The sequence below is a fragment of the Harpia harpyja genome, chromosome 1 (assembly GCF_026419915.1).
Source record: "Harpia harpyja isolate bHarHar1 chromosome 1, bHarHar1 primary haplotype, whole genome shotgun sequence".
Lineage (NCBI taxonomy): Eukaryota > Metazoa > Chordata > Aves > Accipitriformes > Accipitridae > Harpia > Harpia harpyja.
The window spans coordinates 9,514,671-9,542,399 of record NC_068940.1 but is presented as its reverse complement, the minus strand read 5'-3'; the positions used below and the strand labels follow the sequence as shown (position 1 = coordinate 9,542,399).

General features: G+C 43.3%; 1 protein-coding gene across 5 annotated transcripts in view; it reads left to right on the top strand.

Moving 5' to 3' along the window:
* Window positions 1–27,729, top strand: part of PHACTR1 (phosphatase and actin regulator 1) — a 310,398-nt gene that overhangs the window by 140,159 nt on the left and 142,510 nt on the right. Inside the window, exon 1 of one of the 5 annotated variants that reach the window (XM_052816192.1) lies at window positions 21,686–21,952. The exons of 3 other annotated variants lie outside the window; for them this stretch is intronic. In XM_052816192.1, coding sequence (XP_052672152.1) covers window positions 21,706–21,952 — 247 coding nt within the window. In that variant the 5' untranslated portion in view covers window positions 21,686–21,705. Of the gene's footprint in view, window positions 1–21,685; window positions 21,953–22,298; window positions 22,584–27,729 lie in introns of those variants that run through there. One more of the 5 variants, XM_052816370.1, reaches the window with a different exon arrangement.

Here is a 27,729-nt window from a genome sequence, read left to right as displayed (position 1 = left end):
TTGAAACTTGTAGAGCACTGTTCCCACTAATAGAAATATCTGCAGATTAATCAGGCTGCAGTACTTAACGTTAAATCTTGCTTATTATAATTGACTGTTATGTCATGCTAATGGGATTTCTTTCAGTTTTACTGCCTGCATGCTGCTGATCCAGACAGCCAAGAGTTTTGGTATTATTTTATGCTTAACTATGCCTTACTGGATTCTGCACCCCCCCCACCCCCCACCCCCCTTGCCCAGGATGGGGAGGGGGCATAGGGAACAGTAGATGACTTCTCTGTTGAATATTTTTTTTATCTGTACCTGAAACAAGTGATTAGGAAAGAAAGGTGTATGTTTAAGCATATGAGGCTTCTGAGGCATCTTAGTTTTAATTAACAAAAAACAAACAGAAGCTGTAAGTAGTGTTGTATCTTTGTTAAATATCCAAAATAAAAGAATGACTGAGAATAAGGATGGGGAGTGGAGGGGGAAGGATCACATTTTTAGGGAAGGAAGAAAATAAAGAAGCAATGGCTTTTCTTCTTTCATTTCTGCTACAATAAGCAGTTATACAGAGTAGAGTGAAAAGATCCAAATGATGTAACTAGCCAAATGTACTTTCTCTATTTCCCAAAGGCCAAGCTAATCTACTCACTGGAGACCTGACCCAGATGAGAGTTACATCTCCCGGGGAGAACTTCAGGTCTTGAAATGAGCACTGAAGGAAGGTTGGTGGGATCATTAGCATTGAGAGGCCAGTCCACTTTCTGCCGCCGTGCCTAAGCTGTGACCACCCATACTTTAAATTTACCTGTTTTGCTCTAGTTTTTCATGGATATAATATAACTGCTCACCCCACAGTGAGAAAATGACCCGTGGAGATTTCATCTGTACAGACACGTTTGTGCTTAGGATGCAAAGTGGGCATAGTTCTTTGAGGGGAGAGACGGGCTTAGCATCTAGGTGACTATTATTTATTACTCCTATTTTTAAGACAGATCTCAAGTGAGAGTAAATGACTTAGCCATGTTGATCTCGATAGACTTATGCTATCTTACACTAGCAGTGTATCAAGCTAATTACTATGGTGTTCTGCATATTTATCTCGGTGTGAAAGAAGCTTTGTCCCATTCATAAGCCATGTAGATGCAGTAGCTCCAAGGCCTACGCATATAGTCATGAGCAGCAGGAGTGACTAACCTCCGCTTAAGAAACCTCCTTTAGGCCTGAGGTGGTGGTTTTCCCCCTTCTGCCAAAACAATAAGCCATCTGCAGAGATAAATAAGTGCTGGCGTCCTTATCAGTTATTTACAGATGCCTTAAATAGCAGAAGCAAGGAGAGGCATTCAGTCTGGATACCATGGTGTTGAATGGTGATTTGCTGGGGTTTTTGCTTTAAAAAAAAAAAAAAAAGTTAAGAAAATGAACCCACCACCGCCAATCCAGAGTGGGCCCTGGCCTTGGAGAACTGGCAGGCTGTGGAGGGTGAGGAGAAACCATCTGACAAAAATCAAAGTGCCAGTGCCAGCAGTTATAGGGGCTGAACAGAGACATTTCTTGCAGGGACCAGACCATTTGAAGGAACCATGTTTTGAGTCTTTCCTAGCCTTCATTGTAGGCACCGAAACTACTTACCAAGTCCACAGACTGCCCCAGACTGCCCTAAGGGGTGGGCTGCAAACCAGGGGCAGCAAATTCATGCTCAGATGGGGCAGACTGTGCTGTATGCCAAACTCTTTCCTAGTTAGATCAGGATTGTGTCCATCCCTCATGTAGGTTGCCCAGAAACTTGTTTTGTAGAAGTCATTAACTGGCAATCAGCCCTGCGTGTGTTCATCTTTTTATTTCTGATGCCCAACTTTTCAAGAGAGCAGTGTTGGGTCTTTTTACCACCATTAAAATTGACCTGTTGTTTTCAAGTCTTTGAGATCTCTAAGTCATTTTGGAGTGGTTTTGACCTGTTTTATACCCGAGCTTTCTTGCTTACAAGCTGCTTTTCCCTGAAGAAATGCTGTTATAATTGCTGCACTTGCAACCCTGCTTCTGTCGCTTATGTGACACTGTGTCTCCAGGAGTCATGCTCTGCTGAAACAGAGCTGTTTCTCTGCTGTCTGGTTGTAAAGTCCATGCTGTCATTTCAGAAATTGTATTTAAAGATGGGATTAAAATTGGTGGGGTTTAGGCTTACTTTTTCCAAACAACTGCTGTTTTGTTTGTTTGTTAATGTGGCCAGCTGGACACATCTTAAAGGGAGCTGCCTTTTACAAAATTCTCACCTCTTGCTTTTGAAGATCTTTAGTGCACTTCAAGCTAGGCCCCCATAGTTGCTAGACATATTTGAAAACTTGGATCTTCAGATTGGCCTTTTATATTTGTATTCATTTTTAAATCATCTTACTCTGAGACCTCAAGCTAGAGGCAAATTAATCATAATCTGGTGACATTCCATTAGGGAAACAAAATTCTATCTGAAGTCTCTATGCAATTATTACAGGGAAACTTTCACTGTGTCAAAACCTCGGAGATTAAATGTGATAAGACAGTGAAAAACAATATCCATTTCAAGAATGCAGCAAAATATTAAGTTTGTGCTGTGAATTAGTTTGCAATATACTTTATTCTCCTTAAAACAGAAATTATCTAGAATGGGGTATTGCATCTGTAGACAAAAGGGGTGTGTGTTTGTTTCTCAGACCAACTTTCTGTGTTATGTGAATGTCCATGTTTGCATAAGAACATAGGTATGGTGCATTCCTTGTGCCCCCGGCATCTGTAGGGTGTAATTGGCAAAGCACTGGAGAAGATAACCCATTACAACTAATTTTGGAACCTGAAACGGTAGTTCAGGGGAGTGGGATAGTGACTTCTGCACAGAGTTTGGCACTGAAGGTTGGCAGGGCTGTAGTTGAGTGTGGCTGGTGCTTGGAGTGTTTGAAGGGAGAGGACAGGTTGCTGCTGGCTTGCTTTCATCTCATTCTCTCAAGCAGGCAGTAGCATACCTGACAGCTATTTCCAAAGGAGAGCGATAACATGCCATTGCTCAGCCTTGTTTAGGGCTAGGAAGAGAGAAACGCTATGTTTATAGCTTTCCTAACACATGCCTGTTCTTTTTCATATGCTGGCTTGTCTTTTTTTGAGAGACTGGGAGAACGTATGTTCTCTGACCAACGTGCTTGCCATTTGGGGTTCCAAAACAGGGCACATTCCCTGCATCTGAATGGGGTGGCTGTTCCCTCAGTGAAGGCCCTCGCTTCAACCAGCCTGGAAAAGGAGAGTCCAGAATGCATAGAAGCTGTTGCATTTTTATCAAAGCAGCAGTGGTTTTCTGACAGCTGTAGGTTGACCCTTCTGCATGGATCCCAGCAACGCAGATCTCTGCCACTTGTAATGAAATGCCCAGTTGCCAGAGGAAGAAGGAACTGGGTACCAGTTGAAACTCAACAGGAATATTTTTGTTGGCTTTACTGGGCAGGATCTAGAAGTCTACAATCATTACTTGAAACTGAAATTACATTTTGGCAACATACAATTGAATGCAGACCCAAGCACTCTTGAGATGATAATGAACCACAAAAGCTCGAGGTACTAGATTATGATGCCAGCTCTTATGGTAGGCATCAATTTATCAATTGTCTTGATATAAATGAGTATCTCATACCATGCTGAAATTGTGTTTCTGCAGGAAATCAAAGCTAAACAGTACGATTCACGTACAGATAGATAAATCGTAGCGATGGTTAGCTATGCTCCCCCCTATTTTTCCCAGTTTCACAAGGACAGTGAAGTCATTAATCTTTGCTAGTAAGAAGCTTTAAAAAGAGACAAAAAAGCTAAGGAAAGTATCAACAATCCAGCGTTCATAATGAAAAGTGGTTACTGACAGGAGTCCTGTCTTATTTAAGCCACTTCAAAATGTGTTACCTAGAGTAAGAGCGCAGTGGATGGCAGTTGCATTACTAGATTATCTGCTGTACTGCAGAGCACGCTTTTTGGCTGGTTAAGCAAGATTCTGTGTGCAGGAAGAGATACATTTTGAGCCTGACTGGGGCTTCAGGTCTCTCTTTGTGAGAAAAAGTATACCCACGAAGGGGAAAGAGGCACTCTGCAGTGCCGAGCCTGCTCCGGAGGGGCTCGGCAGCCGCTGGCACTGCAGGGAGGAGTGCTGCTGGGAAGTTGCGCAGGACTTGGGCGTACGCTGCTTACGCTGGTATTGTTTCTGCTTGTCTTTTAAACGAAAGTACTGCTTTACAGTTTCTAATGTCCCCCACCACATAATACATTCCCTGTGAAATGTAATAGAAAGTTATTGCTGTAATTAACTCATTGATTGTTTAAAACAATTGCTAATTGTACCTGGCTGGAAAGCTGGGAGGATCTCACTGTCACGAATGTGACTGGATAATTATAGATTTTTCTTTTCGTATTTTTTCTGTAAAACATGTTTTCTTTGCAGGAGCTTTTATTTCTGGCCAGCTAACTTTCAGTTCCCGTGAATGGCAGATGCAGGGTAGCAATCAGCCCTGGGGCAGCAAAGGGGATGAAGATATTTCAGACCTCAATAACTCTGCTCCCTTAGGGACATTCTAGGCAAACAGTACATTCATTTTTGTATGTAATGCATGGAGGCTACTATAAAGCTGTGAAAAACAAAGGTCTGCGCAATAGCAAAGAAGTCTATGTACTACTGGAAACATCATCTTTGGGAGGCTTCTTCTAAGTGCCAGAATATGGTTCAGTTGTTCTTTTCTAGAAAAGGGAAGAAATAAAGAGAACAAATATCCTGGAAAGCCACCTCTGAGATGCTGCTCCTGCGTGTTGGCATAAGAGCCTGTACACAGCCTGCCACAACCCACGCACGTTCGGTATTTCTTTTCAATAGGCAGCGCAGTTGCTAACCATTACCACAAATCCTGGGGAAGCTGGCAGATGTCAGCTATTTCATCTTCTGCCCCTCACAGCCAGTTAACAGTATGTCTGCGTGGCACAACGTGTTAGCACAGTACTTCTTCCAGATAATACGTTATGCCCCATGCATCCCTGTGCAGCAATGCATTGCTCTCTGTGGAGATGTCTCTTTTAAAGCAAATGCAGGTCCTAAGCCTTGGAGTAGTAGCAACTTGCAGCCACTTCTTGCAAAGATATTGGGAGACTTTCAGTGAATGTGTCCACAAGGACTGACTGGAGCCACCATAAAAAGCAAGCTACTCTTTCTGATGTCTGTCTTGCAGCTTTATCTCAGACATCCCATCAATTTGTGCAAACCATTTCTCTATCTCAGTTATTTATCCACAGAATAAGTACCTGTTTGTCTGTCTGTAGTGGGACAGGGACTCTTTCTAAGTCTTTACTATAGTGACTAGACCTCGTATCTTTTCTAAGACTTCCAGGACATATTGTGGAACACTTATAAATAGTAGTATTTTCTTCAGGGGCTCTGTGTTTGTTTATGCAGTTTAGCTATGCTTTAGGTATTGGTGTATCTTGAGAGATTTTTGCCATTTCAGTGATGCCGTAATAATAATCACCACTGTAATGGGCTCATGCTACTTAAGGACTGAATTCAGCTATCCTTACTAGAATTGAGTAGTATATTTTCCTCGTTCTACATCCATAAAATAATATTAATGCCTAAAGCAAGACATATAGGAGGCCTTCTCTACACGACATAAACTTTAAGGAAATCAAACATTCTCTTTGAATCGAACTTCCCACAGTGTGGCTGGAGAGGTTGAGTGTTTTTTTTCTTTTACAATTACATCTGTAGTCATGGGTTCACTTGTCTCATACTGAACAATGCAAAAGACATTATCCAGCAATATTTGCATGTATTTGCATCCAGCTTAACATGGCAGGGGAGTTTAATTCTGTATTAATCTGGGCATTAACTTTATAGTAGTTATTTCATAGCTTTATGGGGGAGGGTAAAGCTGCTGAAGACTTGACACAGATTCAGTAGGATGTTCTTCCCATAAGACAAGGCCATTTCAGCATATAGAGGAGGAAAGTTATCAAACAGAAATCAGTCTGGGACATGTGGTTTAGGAAAGGCCTCAAAGTATTGTGGTAAAGGAACACATTTTTGAGGAATGAAGTGTGCCTGGCTTGTTTGTTTTCAGGGCGAATGGACTCATGGCGTAGCCTCAGAGCCACTGACATTCTCAAACCTTGAGGCTGAGAATGCAGCTGCAGATGGGGTCTATTGGGCACAAGAGAAATGTTTTCTGGTTGGGTTTTAAGCATGAGAGGAAGCAGGGGGTGTTTGCTTGTATAATATCTTATGACCAGAATTTGGTAGTATTGGGTTTTTGCCAAGAAAGTATATTCTCCAAAGATGCCCAGTTTAACTTAGTTGAATGCATCTAAAAGACAAAATTTGTTGAATACTTATTTAAATTCTTTATCAGCTTAGTGGGTTGGAAGTACTCCTCCCATTTCCATTTCAATTCTGATATCAGTGACTCCCTTTACAAAGCCTAAGAAGCAATGAAGTTTCATTTCTTCAGCCTCGATCTGAATCTAGCCTTAAATACTGTAAGTGTTTCTTTCAATCCAGCTCTGAGAAGAAAAAAGCAGAGGAAGGTATGAATAAATTCTAAAACTTTCTGACCATATACCAACACTTAAATTCTGTATTTGGATCAAAAATCAGTGCTAGTGACCAGAAATAAAAATTTTTAAAGCTCTGCTCTGAGAAACTACCTTGAGTAAAATGGGGGGGGGATAATTTTAATTGTTAATGGGAGAAGTAGTGCAGGAGATGGTTTTGCAAAGTGGCATTGATCAGGACTGTAATTAAATGGCATCTTAAAGAAATTAAGAGAAGCTCAGCATAGATTTAGTTTTTCAGGAAAGCTGGATTTAGAGTGCTCCAGATGTTTTGCTTAGAATAAGCTTCATTGACCTGGAATATGAGAGTGTGCCAGCATACTCACTGGAGCATTGTTAATGCCTTTGGGTTTGTTTCAGGATCTTTGGTTTGAATGTCAATGTATTTCATTTTGTGAGCACAGTGATCTATAGAGAATGTTTAATCTACAGAGATTAAAATTATACAGCTATACTAAGCATCCAAACACAAAGCTTTGCATTGTGACTTTTCCCTCTTCTGTTTTGGTTTTAACTAAGTCATCCCAAGTGTGTAGATCCATTGTTTTCTGAAAACCTATTTTTGCAAGGCTTGCATTATCAAAAATCTTTATTAGGACAACTGTGTGTGAAGAATGTTTTCACCTTTTTAAAAGGCCTGTGTCTTATCTGACCTGTCGTCCAGGCACCTTTTATAGCTAAAGATATCAGAAGGCGATGCCTGAAACAACTGAAAAATTAGCAAAAAACCTCTGTAATCATCATTAAAATGATAGTTAAACAATATTTTGTTTGTGTTCACCCTACATGAACTGCCCATCCTCCCAAACAGTAGACAATTGCAAGTTATTAATTTACAGTATGTTGGCAGTTTTAGACCCTCAGGACTGAAAGATACTGATATTACAGTGTCTCTCATCTCAAACAGTGCCGTGCTTCTTGTCAACAGAGGCAAATGAATCAGGCTTGCAGCATCTCCTGTGTCTACTGACGCATGGAAGAACCACCCTAAATTTTACAAGTATCTATTAGGTGCAGGCAAGGTGTATTTTCTGATTTGCTTCTGTGAAGCAGTTGAGGCCTGTGTTCTATATCTGAATGACTATGCTCAATTTCAAAACCTATGAACAAAAACAAAGGTCATGGACATTGTCCTTCGTGGCTCAGGATCCTCAGGACCATGAGTCTTCCTTGCTATTTTCCCAAAAGCTAGCTTTCTCTTGGTAATTGTTTGTCCCTGGATGATACGTCATCTTGTCAAACCTAGCATCACCAGCTCTGAAACTGTACAGCTGCAAGCTGTTGGATATCCTGGGGCTGTGCATTAGAAATCTTGATGTTTGTAGAAGGGTCCCAATGTCACCATTACTGTGCAGCAAAAATGCTTTGTTACATGCTCAGAGTCAAATGTGTCAGGAGACAGAATGTAAAGATAATAGATTTATTCAATCCATGGGCTTTTAACAACAGAAGAAAACATCAAAGATAAGGTAACAGAACACAGTAGTATATGTGAGAGTAAAGAAGTTCCTTGACTGCTCTAGCACCTCAGCTAGCTTCTAATTTTTTCTCCTGAATCAAGCTGCAATCCTTCCCCATTCCTTTGTTGTCCAAAATGCCCGCTTCTTTCTATCCTTCTCAGAGGATGGGGAGAAGACACAGAAAGGAATGAAGGAAAAGAGATCACCTTCTCCTGTGCTATCCAAAGCTAGACTCCCTTTGTCTCTCCTTGTAAACCTGCACTGCTTTTTCCTAGCCATGGGGACATTTCCTTCCACCTCCTCCCTCAGATGCTTTGCTTAATATTACTTGGTTGTACCCGAATTAGCCCATTCCCGTCTTGGAGACATTAACAAGTCTGAAGACCTATTCCTAAACTCCATGCTTTGAGCTTCTTATAACTATTTTAACTTTGGGAGAACTATCAAAATACAAAATCTGATTGTATAGACTGTGTAGCCTAGAATGGGGAACTGAAGACTGGTTAACCTCCCACCTGCTTTCCTCCACACTGTTGGTTTTGTGGTAGTCATTCTAGGGACCCAAGGAAATCCATGTTTAAAAAGTTCACAAAGTCCAGTTACTCAACATGATTATACTGCTGCAAATGCCTAATGTGGTCCCATTGCACAGACTCAAAGTAGAACATGCAGCAGAGTAGCGTTGCTTAGTGGTGCGCTAGATGAAGCACTATGGTGTGTGGTATTTTAAATCCTTGCTAGGTCAGTGGCAATGACAGTGGACTGTGTAAGTATAACCCTACTGATGGGTCGGGTCACTGCAGTTTCTCTGGGGTCTCTGTGTATTAGCTCCCTGTCTCTTGTCCTTGTTTTATTTCTTTTCTTCTTCCAGGCTCACCTTAATTTCCCAGATTCCTCTTCTCCTCCAGCTTTCCTACCTCTTTCTGGCCCCTTAAGTCTCAATTCTTTACTACCTCTAGCCTCTTCTCTTCTCACATACTTCATTTACTGTTCCCAAAATGTAAAAAACGGAGAATTTGTAATTCTGAGTTGCTGAAAATTTCTGGTAAGGAGCTGAACTACAAGTTGTGCTTTGCAAATACCAGGGCTTCTCTGACAGTAACCCAGTAGAAGAGGCAGTTGTCCATTGTGTGATGATAATGTTGTTTATAGCTCTTGCTAGCAAGCCAGAAGCTGACGCCATTCCTTGGTACTAACACGCCTTCTCTTTCTCACTGAGGGGATTTGTGAGAGCAGAAGCAGACTCTTGAAAGATGCTGATAAACATGGTGGCTAGTAAAGGGCACCTTATGTTCTTTGCTTCTTTATATAGACATCAGTTTTGCCCAACAGGCACTGTGCAATTTCTAAATGCCCAGGCAGGAAGAACTGGCTTGTAATTGAACGTAGATTCAAATAAAGCTCTGGCACATAGTTTCTGTAAGGTATTGGATAATCTATGCTGCCTTTCTCTTTATCATATTTAAATTCTACTTTTACAGTTGTATCTAGTTGAATCCTAACCTTTTCAAGGCTGGGCTGTTTGAACAGTACCTTGTATAAAGCACCTCCTCATGCAAGTTGAGGTGCTTATTACAGATAATTACTTATGAATAAGCCTTTGTCCCAAAAAGCTTACAAGAGACCAAGCTTATTCCACACAGCCTGATGGAATAAATCAGATGGCATTCACGTTCTGTTGGTACTGGCTTGACCTGAATTCAACCTATCTCATAGAAAGATGAAAATCTCTCCATATCATTATAAAAGCCCTTCAACCATTCATCATCTCTAATTGCTAACTTCGTTATCCCCTAGCTAGGCACCAAGCCAACTATTCATAATAGCTTTATAATAAGTTGCCTCGTTCTCTACAACTCATATGCTTTGTTTTCTCACCTTCTTTGCTTTTAAGTCCTGCTTTGGTCAGAAGAACAAGCGAAAGAGCAAAGCAAACATTTGTTCCCCATTACTGGTCCCTGCGCTTCCACTCGGAGGCCAGATTGGTCTCACAAAATTCCTGCTGCTCTCCCATGTGCAGCTGCAGCTAGTGCCCTATATTGTCACAGGCTGGAAGCCCTTCCATTTCCCCCTCTGTTTCTGTGCAGACATCAACAGAGTGGTGCCTCCAGCAGCCAGAGCAGCCCTTTTTCATGGGATACTTGTTGTGTTTCCCAGGATATTTGTCTTCCGGCAACCAGAGTGTGGAGGTGACATTCCTTCAGATGGAGGTGGTTAGGAAGTGTTGGAGGAACCTCTATCAGGAAAGGTTACAAGGCATAATTCCAAAATGTGCATAGTTCAGGATTTCTCAAAGCAGCTAGAAAAATGGTGAAATGTGGCCAGAAACAAAAAGCAGTGCCTTGATATGAAAAGCTTATTTGCAGCTTATAGTGCATGAGGTCTCTCAAGAAAAGAAGCTGCAGGTCCCATGAGGAAGAAAGCCAAAAGGCTTCCCTGGAGAAAACTGAAAAGCTATGTATATTCCCGTGAGGGGAACTTGCCAGCTTCTTACCAAAGGGCTGTAGCATTGTCACGTCCCACTGAAATATCTTATCTGAGTGGTTGAAAGCTGTTACCCTGACAAGCAAGCTTGGTCGCTTTGCAGTTGCAGAGTGCGGAAATATACTCACACGCCCCTGTGATGAGCTAGTCTTTGGCCCTAGACTGCCTTTGGTTGTTAGCACAAAGATGTACAAGTCAGAGGAAGATATTACTGATTGAATGTTTTAGAATCATAGAATAATTTAGGTTGGATGGGACCTCCAGAGCTCAAAGCAGGTCTAGTTAGATCAGATTACTTGTGGACTTATCCATTCCAGCCTTGAAAACCAACAGAGATGGAGATTTTACAACCTCCCTGGGCAACTTGATCTTACGCTTTGTTGTAAGTAATGAGTAGTCTCGCCTTTAAGCGTTAACCTATTGTGGGGAGGGGACAATATCTTTTTATGGAGAAGCATCTGCTGCAGTGCAAGCATCACAAGAGAATGCAAACTATGTTCTCCTGAATCTTCTCACAGCATGGTCTTTAAATACTGCTTACGAACAATAAGTTCTTAGTTGTTCATGGTGGTATAAGGAACATAGATGTGTATAGCCTCTTACTATACATTTAGTTGATAGATTTCCAGTTATAACCCATGAAGTGACTGAAAGCTTCCATCTGCTCTTGGCCTCATGATGCACTTACAGCCTTACCAAAGTCTTGAAGCACCAAAGTCTTAAAGCTGCCTTAAGCTCAGAGGATTACTGCACTAGAGAAACCTTGAAGAAGATCATTAGGACAAAAAGTCTGTTAAAATATCAGAGTGCATTGTATACTGCAGTCCTGAGCTCTGCTGGAGCCCCTTGGAATTTCTGTAATATAAAGTAATAAAAAAGATCTGCACTATTTTGCTGCATTTCCTCCACTGCGAATGAAATGCATATTGTACTGCAGACTTCCTACTTCAGCCTTCAGTCACACATTCTTCTCTGGTTTAAACCTGTGGTAAAAGCAAAATCTTGCTTTTTGTGCTACCTTTGCCCCTGAATACTTAGGTTTTGGCAGATAGGCATTATGGATCATGCAGGTGGAGCAGTTGGATCCGTAAAACCTTGAAAAACAACAAATTTTAGGAGTAAGCTCTTATGAATAATTTACACACATGATGGCTAAGATTTCAAAGAGTAGTATAGGTATGTAGTTATACATTATGACAATGCATCATTGAGAAAGCTGAATTAGTTTTTAGCTGTTAATATTTCCTCCTTTTATAAAAGGCCCTGAAAAATTACTAAAATCTAGTCTGGATCTTGAGACTTTATAATTATCCAATGGGCAGATGATAAAGAGCTTGGCAAATTTCACATTAAAGTATGTTCCAGGATTTCAGCAAAAACTGATTATACAGCTATTTCGCCAGATCCTTTAGCACACTGCAGCTTCTTGCTATTCAAGGTTTTAAAGAGACAAACAATGCTTAATATGGTCTTTTGTCAGCAAGATGCGTTGATGGCACATGTATTGTCTGTTGGTGTTGTAGAGACTAGCCTGGTTATGTTAAACTCTGGGGACAGTAGGGGAATGATGACGTGGGATTGATGTAAAGCCAAACTTTTCCTTCTGCTTTGTGGTTCGTACCAGTCCGCAGTGAAAGTACAAGCAGCGACTAAGAGATAGGAGTCTGATGAAAAATGACTGGGCTGTAGTAAAGATAATAGGGGCTAAAAGGAGGAGAGTAAGAATCCTTTTTTGCTGCTTTTCTTTGGAGCAAGTGAAAAGCACCTCATGCAGATTTCTGTGCTGTTCAGAGGAGCCTGTGTTTATGCTGAAGGAGGAAAAGATGGAAAAAGATGCTCATTATATTGTCAGAAGCTTCTTGCTTCATTTCAGTACTGCAAGCTGCTAGCTCACTGGGAGATATGTATAGAAACTGCATGCTATTCCTAGGGATGTGTGTTGTCTTTTTTCCTAATTTGAGAAAAATGTGAGTGCTTATTGAAGTGAGGAGATTGATAGTGTGTGCTGCTGCCGGCCCCAGTGGAGGCAGATGCTTATGAAAGCTTCCCCCTACGGCTTTGCCAGCATATGTACCTTAATCGTCCTTTGCAGCCGCCCTGTAGTCTTGGCTCCTGCACTGTTCATGTGTAATTACAAAGTGTTTTTCAGTGGTGGGGAAGCCTCTGAAGGTTGGGAGGGTCTGTCAGTTCAAAGGCACCCTGAAAGTTTAAATGTCTATTCACAACTTTCCTAATCTTCTCTCTTTTCTTCCTCCTTCCCTTTATCTGCTTTCTCTTCCGACTGAATGTTACTTCCCTTCGCCTTATGTTCCCTTCTGAATTCCTGCCTGCCTACTCATTTGTACCTCTATAAGACCCCACGAACATTTAGCTTGCTTCTTCAGTTCGGCCTCTCATCCTCTGTCTGAACTTGGTCAGGGTTTGACTTTACTGGACTTGCCGTCTGTCTTTCCCCACATGTCCATCTTTCAAAGCTTTTGCATTTTATGACTTTCTCAGATTGCCTCAAACACAATGGCGCTGGAAACTACAAGAACCATAGCAAGCTGTTAAACTGAAATGAAACTCATTAGTTTTGTGTGGCTGACCCAGCGGCTCACAAGAGATACGGCAAGTCCCAGGTTGTTGGCCTGGAAAGTTTGGGTAAGAGTGTAAAACTACGTTACTGCAGATGAGCTCTTTGGGGCTAAGTCTGCAAAACTTATTCTTCTTCATTTGCCTTTTATTTTTTTTTGTGTGAAAGTGTTCCCTAAATGAGTGTGCTTCATGCACAGTCATACCCCTGACCTTCAAGTAAACTGTTCTGAACTACAAGCAACAGACTTAATATGAGTCATTTATAAAGGCAAAAAATCCAGTCATCCCTATTATGTGCTGATCGTAACTTTGTCCGCTGTAGGCTGGTGATCTCAGTAGCCAGTAGAGAGTTCCTGAGATAGTAACTATCCATTTAATTGCTTTGAAATAAATCTTTTGGTCTGTCTAGCAATTTCAAGTTATGCTCTTACTTATTTTAGATGTATTGCTTCACCAAAGATTCCTGCAGTCTAATCCTTCTCCATAATTTTGACCTGAGAAGCAACAATAAAAGTAAGGATTATCAGCAGGGAATGTTAGTCTGTGTATATTCTTAGGGAAGCCATGGTACTTGATATCATCAGGAATTAATTTGATTAGTCATGTAGACAGAAGTGCGAGGGCAATTTGTGCTGAGAGCAATGCTTGTGCAAGCTGATTGACTTCATTGCAATTGCCTGTGATGGAAAGTTCAGTTTGACCTAGTTTCTTAAATTTTCCTTAAAGCCAGATGACTCAGACCTTTCTGGAGCCAGGGCAGACAGATCACTGTGTATGGCTCAGTCCTTGAGTGCCTGTAACAGGGAACGGAAAGTCTTAGACCTCTGGGATTTTGTGATACTCATGTCTATCCCCCACACTGTAAAAGGAGTAGACTTTCATGATATCCGAAGTGGCAGATCTAGAAAGACCAAGGTTTTCTTGGGTGTCTCAAGTTGATCACCCAAGATTTTCAGGCACTAGCAATTACAAGTAGATTTTTTTTCTCAGCAGTGTTTCTTTTATTCCCATCTTGAGACATCTGCAATTCTTGAGAAAATAGCAAGAAAACCGTAGTGGCATCCTGAAAGGTGATGACCATGACCTGCTTTACTGAGCTTTCTTTGCATGCAGGAGTCTCCAGAGACGGCTGTTCCCAGTTATCAGTTTGTCACACACAGAAAACTTGATTGGTTCCACAGACTTTGAAGTTTCTCCATTGCGTGTTGCAAATTTGGGGCTTCGGCTGTATTTTCCATGTTATTTTGAGTCAAACATTTGATTTTGTTCAAATTAATATTCTTGTTATGAAACAGTTGTAATGCACATCTCTGGAATCCTCTTATTGCCTTCTTTGCTTTGCTTTTCAAACACATAGTTTTACTTGGAGCCAACAAAACCACAAGTGCCTAGTTTCTATACCTGTAGGAAGCTGTATAAAACTAACCCATGATGTGGGAGGAGTTTTGCCTGTTAGCCACCTAAAGGTGGCCAGTACTTGACTTTATTTACTGTAACGGCTTGGACTCCTTATCTGGACCTTCTCCCTCCCTTTTTCATGGCTAGGAGCATTTCTGACAAGAATAAGTCATATTCAGTTTTTCCCCCAGGGTCTCACTAGACACACAGGCGCGCACACAGGTACACTCTGCCTTCTCCCCTCACTGAGCTTTTTATAGCGTGCTGTGGGGGAACATAACCTTGCGAGGAATTATAGATGCAGCCAGATACCTGACTGTGGGTTTGGTTTTGTGGGTTTTTTAAAAATATTTTTCTGCACCTATATATGACAGGTCTGGTTGTGAGGGAGGAAGGCAGAAGGTGCAGAGCTGTTTCTCTCTTTATGAGCAGAAGGAAGAAGGTATATTTGGGGGGGGTGAAAATCTTAGTGTGTATTTATTCTCCCGGTGTCAAGCAGGGAGTAACTAGCAAGGAAGCTGCTGCATGTTGTGAGTCTTCAAGTCACGAGTGCTATTGTGTTTTGGTATATGTTAAGATGTGCAGCCATGTGAATTGCTAAATCGGCCAGGCAGAACTTAATTCAGATTCCTCCTTGGTTTCAGTCTCGTAATTGCACTGAGGTTTTGGAACTGCTTTTTGTTAACTTCAAGATTGCAGCTATATCTATACTGAGGGTGCAGCAGTGCTACTGAGTCCCAATTCATGCCTGTGCTCTATCCTGTGTCTATTATCAAGGTAAAAATGGTGTAGGCTTCCATTCCTCTGGAAAGCCAGTTATGCGGGATCTGCAAAGTGCTCCTAACAGATTACTAAAACCCCAGGGCATGCCGCATCTGAATTAGATATAAAAATTCAGAGTGGATTTTCTAAGATGGGAGATAATGACCTTACTAGGACTGTAGTGACTAGTGGCTCTAGTGCTAGGACTTGCAGTGACTTTGCTAGAGCTAGAACGTCACCTATAATTTCAGGGTAAAGATTGTCTCTTCCTTTGAGTGTTGTCTAATGCTAATGCTTGCTTGTTCAGCTGTTTTACAAATCCAGACTCCACATTGGTTCATTGCTGGTGTTTACCCTTAGCTTCATCAGGCCTTTGTGCGTTAATTACACATGTTATGTTTGGGCATTCAAATGGCAACTCAGCAGCTTTCCGCCTGCCCTGCTGGTTAGGATGACATCTTCCTTTTTATCCTTAGAAGTCCTTTACCATCAGCAGTTCTTCACACTTGCAGCAAACAGGTGTTTCTAAGCTTATGTGTTTTTTGCGTGTAACCTTTTCTGTTCATTTTTATCACACCATATGGTATCACACTGAAATAAAGCAGGGCTTCTCCTGAATAAGGAGAGATGTCCATCATGGCAAAGCGTGTGCATAGGATGTGGAGAGCCCTACAAGTAGAGCAAGAATGAGCCGTGTGATGCTTCAGCAGTGTTGCTGAATGTAGGAAGGCCAGGAAAGCGCATTTTCTTTCCTTTCATCTCCCTTCAGTTTTCTTTTGTTTGTGCATCACTCATCACCTGGCTCTCTTGGGCTCCTGACTGCAAGGAGTAGCCGGGATTGTTGCTTAAGAATGTGTTTATAGCTGCAGAACTAAAAAGGTCATATTCTATTTTGGCCTGCAGGAGTCTCAGGCTGATTCTCTCTCCTCCTTGCCCTCCCAGTTTTGCTGATGTGCCATGCAGTAAGCAGAAATATGCAGAAATACTGTCAGCCTAGCACCCTGGAGCCCCTGCCATGGACCAGAGTCCTGCTGCACTAATTGCCGGGCAAAAAGAAAATACTTGGGTATCCAGGTTTGAGTTGTGGCTTGCAAGTAGAAGGATTCTCCACCTGGCAACAAGCTCCTTTGGCAAATATCAGCTGTCCTGAGGTGGCTTTTGGGGCATTTTTTGGCAGTGAATAGAAGATGATTAAGGGCAGCCAGGTTGGTGAGGTGCCTGGAGCACAAGTCTTATGAGGAGCAGCTGAGGAAGCTGGGGTTGTTTAGCCTGAAGAAAAGGAGGCTGAGGGGAGACCTTATCGCTCCCTACAACTACCTGAAAGGGGATTGTAGTGAGGTGGGTGCTGGTCTCTTCTGTCAGGTGGCTGGAGATAGGACGAGAGGAAATGGCCTCAAGTTGCGGCAGGGGAGGTTTAGATTAGATATTAGGAAAAATTTCTTTACTGAAAAGGTTGTCAGGCATTGGAACAGGCTGCGCAGGGAAGTGGTTGAGTCACCATCCCTGGAGGTATTCAAAAAGCGAGTAGACGGGGTACTTCAGGACATGGTTTAGTGGGCATGGTTGATGGTTGGACTCAATGATCTTAAAGGTCTTTTCCAACCTAAATGATTCTATGATTCTATGCTACCAAAGGGGTGCTGTGTTCGTGGCCGATTCCTCTGTTGTAGTCAGTGGATCAAATTGTACCTTCTTTCCTCTTCGCTCCAAGTTGATCAGTTTGTTTCAGTATGTGTAATACAACATTAATGTATGCATTAATCACCAGCGCAGCTGGTAATTAGTTAATTTACCTTTTATCTCTTCTTTATTCTCACTGGGATTCATACTCCAGTGGGCAGAGGAAATAGGAAGGAAAGGAAAATATTTAGAAAAAATTGCCAAGTACAGGGGCATCCATGCAGAAACATCACTACCTAAACAGACTGTAAAACAAATGAATCATGGTGTTTTGGTTAGAAAGGCTAAACTGCTGAGAAGTGATGCTGCCTTGTTAGACTTGCATTTATCTAGCATTTTCACCCGGATAGTGCCATTCTGTTAGCCGCAGCTTCTTCAGGGGAATTCTACAGCTCTCCAAGACAACCTTTGTATTGAAGAAACATGGCTGTGAGGTTTCCACACGATTTCTAATGTCCACCTCTTTGTGCTGGAATCAGGAGGGAGCCTGTCCTGCCTGCACAGAAACCCCCATGTTGTTCAGCTGAGGGGCTTAGGGCAGACTTCAGGGGTGTCCTCACTGGCATTGGGCATTTGCACAGTGCCACAGCTTGGAGAAAGAAGTAAGAGGAAATCTTTTCTGTGGTGTGGATGATGCAGCCAAAAGCTTGCCTGCTTTTGGCTGCTTGGTTCTAGCATCGCTTTTTGCTTTCATACGGATTGTTTGAGGGCACAGTGTCCCAAAAAAGACTCAGCCAGGTGATCTGTGACGGGGGAAACACGTTCCAGGGAAAAAAAATGGAAAGCGAGGGTGGAGCCTCAAAGATTTGGATGCAGACATGAATCTATATCTCAGTAGTCATCTGTTCAAAGGGGATGCTGCTTTCATCTCTTCTTATGGACAATGGAAGTGGCAGTCTCCTTAATGGCAAAAGCTGCGGGGGGGAGGAACTGAAGGTACAAATGGTTTCCCAAGGTTATACTAGAAGCGAATGTGGGCTGGGAATAGGATGCAAGTTTGTTGATTCACCGTCAAATAACCAACTGTCTGACATCCTCTTCATTGATTTTGTTGTCCAGTGTGCAATAAAGTTATGCCAAGGTTTGTAGCCATGTATTGAGGCAGTGAAAGAGTAGTTATGCTTTTTTTTTTTTTTTTTTACTTTAAAAACAAGGCAAAGCAAGTCATTTTCTGCAGGAATACTGTAGTACGTTCATTTTACATTATTTGTCCTGGAACTGATTAGCAGCGGCAGCTTTCACCATAATTACACAGATCATAATTAAACATATTTTTGTTTTATGAGCTGTGGCAAACGCAGATTCTCTATAAGGCGGCTCTTAGGAATGAATGCAATTTGCATGTTATAGCAAAGTGCATGTTACAAGAGACATACTAGCAGATGGCTTCAGGGCTTGTTTGCATTCAAAATACATAGCACCTGCAAGCAAAAATGCGCTGGGCTTTCTCCATGATAATTTGGGGTTCTCATCCACACGGAATCAGTGTTACCCACTGGACCAGTTATTTAATTCCCAAATGTCCTCGAACGTGTCCGAGCAGCTGGGCTTTTGCAGTCTCCTGGGATTTGCTTGAAAAACTCGGTCCATTTCCAGTAATGTTTGGTGGTTCTTTTGTAGTATGGAGTACATGTGAAGCTGGACAGAGTCACTGAAGAGCGTTCGACCTGACCTGTAGGAATAGTTACACAGATAGTCTCCTTCCAGTCTCTGCCTGAGAAAGAGGTTGTTCCTGTCCCTCTCTAAACGTTGTTTGGGGTTGGGAGATAATAAGAGTCACTAAAAATGCAGGGTTTTGGATACTAAGTCTATTTTCAGATCTGAGTTGAATTTCACGGTTTTAGAATAAAAAGAGTTGGAAGAGGAGGGATAAACACTGTTGAAACAAAAAAGCTTAAGTTTGGAATGAGTGAACTGTTTGGACTAAGCCTGATGGAACATGTTTTTCCTGTTTGCCCTCTCATTTTGCTATAAATAGTAGACGTCTGTAGTTGAACAGTCTGTATAAGTGTTCCCTCTCTGTTGTATACAAACACCTTCAGAGCACCTTGAAATATGATTTCATAAAATTTGTCTGAAAAACAGAAACATCAACATCACTGTTCTTTAGCCAAGGAGCGGAGATATCAAGACATTTTAAGTAATTCAACTAAGGTCACAGAGGGAGACTGCAAAAGACTCGTGACCTGACCTAGTTGTTCATGTCCTCGGTCTTACCCGATTCTCAAACTACAAGACCATTTGCCTTACAAGACCAGCTCTGCTAAATATATCACTCTAGTTTCCTTTCCTAAAACAGGTGAGGCTCAACACCCCAATACTGCCCTGAGACAGCACACATGGTATTCCAGTTTTGAGTTCACCCTGCATTTTGTTAGCACTCATATTTCCCAGATTTGGGGAAGTTGACATTTGAATGTGCTTTCCTTTCCTGACCCATTTCTGTAATGCAGCAGTGCAGAGTACCAGTGACAGACAGCCGTGAACTCTAAGCAAGTTCAGAAGGTTGAATTATGGTCATGTCTTCCGCTTACCTAAGTATTTTCTGAATCACAACTGAACTGAAGGTGTTCTCAAAGGCAATGAATAAGGTAGAGGGAAATCCACTGTGAGTGTCTGAATGGCTGTGTGACTGGTGAGGAATCAAACTCTTCTCAGTTTTTTCTTTCCAAATGTGCAATGTAGCAAACAGTGTCTCAGCATCAGGCATTCGAAGGGACGGCTTTTCAGTGCACTAACTTGTTAACTACATGATATGCACATTTGGGAAATTCACCTGCTTGTTCCTGAATCATTCTATGTTCCCTGTTCTCCTACTGCTTACAGGAAATGGGTGAGAATTTTAGATGAGCAACACATGCAAAATCAAGTCCTTTGGGGCAACACTTAACCTGAGGTGACCAACTCCATTCAACATCAAACTATATACATAGCCCAGTGTGCAGGATGCTTTTGCGTGGCTTAGCGAACGGCATGATCCTGCTGAGAACATGCTTCAGCCCTTATTTCTGTGAGGTCTGATAGCACCTAGTCTGATTTGTGAACGCTGCTGAGAAAAGTAAAGCCCTGCAATTTTTGCTGTATGTGGCACCTCAAGGTTTCAACTCCTGGGAGCGCCAGGTGAGAAGTCAGACCTGCATCAGAATGACGCAGAACAAGTAGGTCAGCAGTTTTGTTGCATGCATCTTCTGTGTGTCTGTGTGCGTGCGTGCATTTGAGAAAATGGAAAACCGTGGCACTGAATCCTTAAGTTTCTGCTCTGTTTTTTAGGCAAAAGTCTCACTGACTGTTTCATGTGCAGCTGAAGAGAATCAGGGCTGGTTTGGCCTCTTGTTGCAGTAAAACATGTGGCAACAATATGTGGAAATGGTGAAGAATTGCAGAATGAGTGAATTTCTTCTAACGGCGAGCAGGGGCTTTGGCTAAAAATAAGGAGAATGGTGTTACTCTTTGCCGTGTTTCGTCTGCCCCAATTGCGCTCTCTCTGCTTAGTGCCTGCCAAACTGATAGCTTGCTGAAGATTTAAAGGAGCAACACTCACATTCCTGTAATAGCTACCAGAATAGCTGAGGTTATCATCTCTTCTTCAGGGTTTCCATCCCAAAGCCTGCAAGAAGCAAGCATCCTCACCCCTGCTCCCCCCTCTCTCTCTGTGTCACAGGCACCGTGAGCTGCTGCTTCGGCAGGTTGGGCAGCTTGGGCTGTTTACTGTGCCGTGAAAATAGACGGCACGTTTTGGGGGCAGCTGGGAAGCAAGGGATTGACAGAGCGCATGGCCAGAGATTATAATCCCCTTCAGACTGGGGGAGTTTTGGAAGCGTGCTGCCCAGGCTGCGGGCACCCAGGGATGACAGGGCTGCTCTCCGGAGCAGCTGCAATTTGGGCAGCAGGCAAGGGGGGTAGTCATCCCCCAGATAAGCCGTCAAAATGAATTCCAACTGTCTGTGCCTCTCTGGTCAGCCTTGGCCTAGGAGGAGCAGTCCCACTGCGGGGGGGGCTTGGGCTGAAGTCACCAGGCGGTGCCAGCCACTCTCAATGGCTGCCCTTGTCAGGCCAGGCCAGGCACGGCACCTCCTCTGGCTTTTAAAAGAAGCAAATGGGGAGAAAAAGCAAGAATTTAAAAGCTGGGGGGGTGGGGGGTGCAGGAGGGGCGTTGGTTTTCCCGGGGCAGCTGAAGCAGAGAGGCCCTGTACCCCCAGAGCCGAAGCTGCCCGCTGTCAGCCCGCCGGCAGACCGTTCTTTGTGTGTAAAATACTAATTTTGCGGCGGGACAGGCTGCCGCGCAGCCCGAGCGGGAAGGCGAGGTTGCCGTCTTCGCCGGGCTGAGAGAATGGCAGCGCGTCCTGCCAAGGGCCGGCGGCGCCGGCAGTGCCCGCCACCCCAGAGGGCTTGCCAGAACCGGGGGGGGGGGGCACGGGAGGAGAGGCGGGGGAAGCGGAGGGGGGCTCGGCGCTCCTGGCGAGCGTGCAGCCGGCGAGGTAGCCGAAGCCGTACCCCGGTTCGCCACCGGACGTGCCCAGCGGCCGCGGCCGGGGGTGTGAGGCTGGCGGCGGGCAGGGCCGGAGCGGGGACGCGCCGAGCATCCTCCAGCCGAGCCCGAGTGGATTGGTTAAGGAGCAGGGTCGTGGAGGGCAGCGAGGCTCAGGCAGCTTCTGCCTGCTCTGCCTCCCGCCTCCCCTCCTTTCTCCCCCCCCCGGCCCTCCCCTTCATCCCTGTTGTGTGTGTGGCAGCTAAACAGTGAGGCGAGAGGGAGCGGATGGCGGATTGCACGCCCGCCAGGCAGCCTGGGATGCTTGCTTTTTCTTCTGGCTGCGGGCAGGGCTCGATTTCAGACATGAGTGGAGAGAAACCTAAAAAGAAAGCTTTCTATCTAGTGAGGATGAAGCCACTGAAGGAGCCCACCGCCACTAACAACAATGTCTCTTTCGTGATACACTGTCACATAGGCAAGGAGATCAAACACATTTGCAGCAACTGCAGTCGCGGGGAGGAAGCCCGTGACGGTGAGTGCTGAGATCCCGTGGGTGTAGGAGAGAGGCAGGGGAGCGCGTTTGCTTGCATGGGGGGGTCGTGTACATGTGTGCGCTCCCGTCGGAGGCTGGGATGCTCGGCTTGCCCCTCCACAGATCCCAGGGAAAGAGGACAGGGAGCGCGGGAGGAATGCGCTGGGCATCGATTCAGCCTGTCGATCAGAGAGACGCCAAGAGGGACAGGTCCCCTCGTTTGCCACAGAAGCTTCGTGCTAACAGTTAAGGCACCAACTCTTTTTTTTTCTTTCCCTTTTTCCCCCCAGTTGCTATAGAAATTGCTGTGTGTATCGATTGTGTTTCGTTCCCATTCCCATGAATTTTAGATAGGGTTTTCTGCCTTGATACATCAACTTTTTCCCTGTCGTGCTGCAGTAGAGTTTGCTTGACTCAACTCAGTATCTGGAAGGACTGGTTCACCCGGAATCCAGCTAGTGTGATTTTCACCATGCTGTCAAATGCATGGGGGAAATTGTATTTTTATTGGAATTAATATAGCGCTCTTCATCAGACAACTGTTCTCATCCCTTCCCCCTCTCCTTTTGAGCAAAACCTCCAGAGGGCATTCAGAGAGTGACGGTGTAATCAATCACAGGTGTTGCTACAGGTAAGTATATGCTTTTTATGTTTCTGGGAATGCAAATATTTGAAGGCAACAATGACAAATTATTTGAATTTTGCCAAAGTCAGCAATTAGGAGAAGCTGAGAACTAAAAGGAGCATAAAAGCATTCAGGCAAAAAACAGCCTCACAGATGTTACCCCACATTCTTGTTCAATGTTATATTACTTCATTTTGCTGTGTGGTTTTACATGTTACTTAGGATTGAAGGCACTCGACTTAGGACTCTCTATTAACTGATGTGGTAGACAGATCTAATCTTCTGAAGGTCAGGGAAAGGCTTTTTTTTGTGATAAATGTGAATATGGAATTGTTACTGTTTTCTGAGCTGACGTTCTCAGTAGTTGTTGGCACTTCATTTTTCACCTTTTGTTGCTGAGGGTGATATTATTATTATTATCATCATCATCATCATCATTATCATTATTATTAAGCAAAGCTGCTGTTGTTTGCTCTGTGCAAAAGAACAAAATATTATTTGGGATCTGATGGTCCTTTGTCAACCACAGGTCTGCAGTTTAATGAAGTAACTGTGGTTTTGCTAATGTCTCTTCAGAATTAGCATCCTGCTAGTGTGATTATAGTTTCCTTTGATTAAAAAGCAGCTAAAGCTGAACAGAATTGCTTTCAGTGGAAAGGGAGAAGATAGCCTGAGAAGCCTGAAAACCCACAGTGGGTTAAGCACTCTTACTGCTTATGCCACTACAGCAGAGGGAAGAATGCTGTGCAAAATGTTGAGTGTTTTCTTTCCTCTTATGTGTTGCTGGTGACAGCAAGCCCCACAGATATTAAATGAAGGGCTACATGCAGCAGCAGCAGGTACTTTACACTATTAGCACCGTTTATTTATCCTTAAAAGCAAATGAAGCCATTTGTTAAAAATATGCTTTCCTAGATTAATTGAATTGACCTAAAACTCAATTGCATCAACATCTTTTGCTGGAGTTTTTTTGCAACCTTGTACTTGAAACCTTAGCACAGTAATAAAAGAAGGTCGCTTTCCTCCCTTTTAATGCACACGTGTATGCATGGATGCTTACGAATGTATAACTCCAGTTACTTGTACTTCTTAACAAACTAATAGGTATGTATTTGAGGACTTGGCTTCCTTTTTTATGTTTGATTATTTAGCTTCAAACCATTAGATACTCTGAGGGGAGGGTGTGCCTCTTGAAAGGAGATAATCTAGTAACCCTAGAGAGGCAAATAGAGCAGAGAGCCTTCTAGCCAGCAGGCTTCCAGAGCAGCTCATCGGTCCATTTTCACCCCCACCTTCTGTGGGGTAGGATTTCATTCTACCTCATGCAGATAACTTTTACGGTCATGATTTAAAAAGTACGTAATACCAGTACAACCTTAATCTTTTCTTTCCCACCACCATGCACAGATATGAGTTTCTTTCAGAAAGTAAAGAAACTGTAGTCCCAGCAATGCTGGCTGAGCAGGCTCACTGGCTTGACTCTGACACATTTTTCAGGACTCAAAAATGCCAGTTTTTTCCTGGTTAACAACTGTTCTAGACCTTTTGGGACTTGGGGGGAAAGATGATACAATGAACTGAAATTATGATGTGATCATAATATCAGCAGGACAAATCAGGTAAAAACGTGTGACCAGCCCAGGTACGGAGAAACCTGTAGGGATCTGGAGATGTCCGTGCATCCTCACAGTTGCACAAAGAGCACCCGGAAAGGGGACCCTTAGTACTTTTAATAAGGGAAATGCACATAACTGCAATGTGGACACCCCCACCCTCCTATTCAAACCTATATATAGCTTATACATGGTCTTGCAGGCCTGAAACTGCACTAGTGGACCCAAAAGTACTGTGTGGGTCCTGTGACCCAAGCAACTATTACATTTGTTGGAACTGTGTACAAAGACCAGGATTCAGTCCTTATAGCATAGGCAAGCCAGTGGGATACATTGATTTAATGCTGAAATACCCTCCAAATCCAGTTACAAGTCTTGGATTCTAGTCATCGTCTTAACTCTGCGTTCTCATCGTACTACTGCACTGGCAGAACTGGAGAAGGAAAATTCATGCTGAAACAGAGGGAAATCCTTCAAAGACCACTAACTAATCTAGAAAAAGTCATGACTAGGAAAATAGCAGAAATAGCTGTGAAACCAAAGGAAAAGATGGAGGCAGGTGCTGAGCCGTACGGTATCTTGGAAGGGAGGCCATGTAATTTCAGAGAGAAGTCGGTAAAGGAATTCAGACATGCAGATGGGCTCACTGAAGTAAGGATAAAGGGAGTTGATGTAGTTGCAGCATTTTGATGAGGTAAAAAATAAGCGAGAAGCTCAAAGAGAAGCAGGTTACAGTAATGCAGATGGAAGTGGGAGATGCTTTAGTCATTGGACTGAATGGAATAGATGTATTTAATGCTAATTTAGGTGGAAAATGGAAAATGGGGGGGGGGTGTATAAAGCACCAATACTGCAAGTTTGGGTGACAGATTAGCAGAAATGGTGTTGGAAATGGAGAAGTGAAACTGTATGTGAGGGAAGAATAAGGTGTGGTTTCATCTGGTGAAGTTTGAGTGGCCGCAGGACATCCAGGACAGGATGCCAGAGAGGCAATCAGACATGGTAGAATGAACTAAGAGGGAGAGGTCAAGTGTAGAAAGATATGAGTCACCTCCAGGATAAAAGAGCAATCACGTCTGAGCTCTGAATGCTGCCAGAGGAGGGCTGCGAGGGAGATGTTGGGAGAAGCAGGGTGGTGAAGAGTTGCAAAAGTCCCAAGAAAAGACAGACAAGAAGTGAGGAGACAACACAAGTGGAGGTATTTTGAAAGTGCCAGAAGCATGAAGGGGAATGAAAATACCTTCTGAACGTAAACATGGGAAAGTGACTGATAAGCTTGTAGAGCAGAAGGAGCTAGAACTACAAAAGATCAAGGTGCACTGGGACTGTGCGATGCTAAACATCTCCTGGTATGTACAGAGCACTTCTCAATGTACTGATTTCAGTGGTCTCTGGGAGGGTTGTGGGTGGCAGTGCTGGGTCATGGCAGATGATGTGACTGATGAGCATGGGAACAGTAGTTAGAGGAACAAATACAGGGAGAAGAGATTTGGATGGGTTTTAAGGTGTTCATACACTGAAAACTGACTGCAAATCTCAGTCTCCTACAGAAGTCTGAGCCTGGGTGTGGAACGTGGTTTAGACACATCTCTACTTCAGTGTGGCTAGAAAGAACTGTAGAGGTTTCAAAGGTACTCAGAAATGACCTAACCGAAAGAGCAAGTGGAGCAATTGAAGTGGGATACTTTTGATTTTTATGCAGAGGATCTGACAAGAAAACTTAAGTGGAAAGCAGGTACCTAACAGTGCATTGGAACAGAGGGACTGCACAGAGAAGAGCGTTATTTTATCAGTGACAGATGAGGGTTCTCAGTTCAGATCCCACCTCTGCAGAGGATCTCTGGGCGGCTTCGTACATGTCCATCCGTGTATCCCTCCATACCCAAGTTCTTTGTCTGTAAAATGGAGACAGTGGGATTTCCTTTCACCTGCCTGCTGGTCTGTAAATAGACTATGAGTCCTTTGGGGTAGGCAACAGGGGGGCTGTCTCTTGCTATTTGCATTCCTAGTGCCAAGGACTGTGGGGCTCCAGGTTTTTGGGGTCTATAGGCACAAGTGTAGTGGAAGTATAAATAATATTAAGGATCAACGTACTCAAAAGGTTTCATTCAGAGCTCAAACTCGGTCTGTTTATTGTATGCTCTTACACTTCAGGGTTTTGCTGTGTAAGTAGAAATGATTCCTTCTCTTATATGCGTGAAAATCAGTGTGGACTGAGATACTGTTGCTGTAGGAATTCCAACACTTGTTTTTCTGCTGCCATCCTTCTTCTAGAGCTTCCAGATAAATATCGTTTCCAAACGGAAAGGGGGATTTGGGGGGTGGTTGGGGGGTGGTGGTGGTGTGTGAGTCCCACCTGGAATTGAAGACTCAGTTATTTTTTTCAACGAGGAACTTTGAGAACATTTACTTTATCATCACTTAAGAGTTTGGCTCTGAGGTGATTATTTTGCTTCCCACAAAAGTAATTATTAAATTAAATAGTTATCTTCTAGACAAGCCGTAATCCCTGCAAGAGCTGTGTATAAAAATAAGTTTTCCTCCACTAATTCTCACATTATTTCAAATGGTAACTGCTCTTCCATTACCATCTCTAGAGTAAGCGCAGTATGTGGCTATGAGGCATTGCAGTCATTTACAATTGTACCTGTTAAAAACCATAAAATTTTTTGGAGGAAAAAAATTAGACGACAAGAATGGAAAAGTAGGCAAAAAAACAGCATACCTGGTCCTGCTGTGAAGTGTGGGAAGATGAAAAATATGTTTGAGGTTTCAACAGCCGATATAATTATGCAATGTTTGTCTATAGTCTCTGAGGGATAGTTACCTTAAAGAAAGAGGCGGAGGGGAAAAGGCATGGGCTTTCATTGCAGGGTGAAATATGTCTCCTTGACAGCACAGATCATAAAATAAAATTGGTTTATTTTTGTCGGTTGAACTCTGTAGCGTTTGATATGGGTGAATATGGTGCAATGCCAGAGAAAGCTGATGAGATTGAGCAAATATATTCCACATCCCAACAGGCTGCTGGGGAGCCGGGTGGGACACTTTGCTCCCACCAGCATTGCTTTCTGCTGGGGAAGATACGAGCCCTCAGCATTTTTCAGGCTCAGAATAAATGTGCCCTTCTAGGAGAGTGTGATTCCTACTCATGGTAACTTCCAGATGGCAAAATCCCAAGGCAGGCAGGACATGATCTTACCTTTCCTTTACCAGGGAGTAGGGAGGGTAGAGTCCCAGAGCCCTGTTCCCATCAGTGTGTCTTGCATGTTAGGGACTAACAGAAGCTCATCAGTTACGTGTGGTTTTGTCCTGAGATCAGAGACTACAAGGGCTGCGCTGTGCTGGTGTGCCTGGGCAGGCAGGGAGGAGAGGGACCAGGAGGAGAAAAGGAAGAAAAAGGTTGCAAGAGGGCATACCTCTGGTTTATATGCTAAGACCAGCAAATGCAAATGGCTGGCCTGAGATATGTAAGGCTTTCCTTAAATACTAGGAGTTATTTCAGTTGGCTAGTGTGCAGTAAAAGAAAAGAAAAGGGA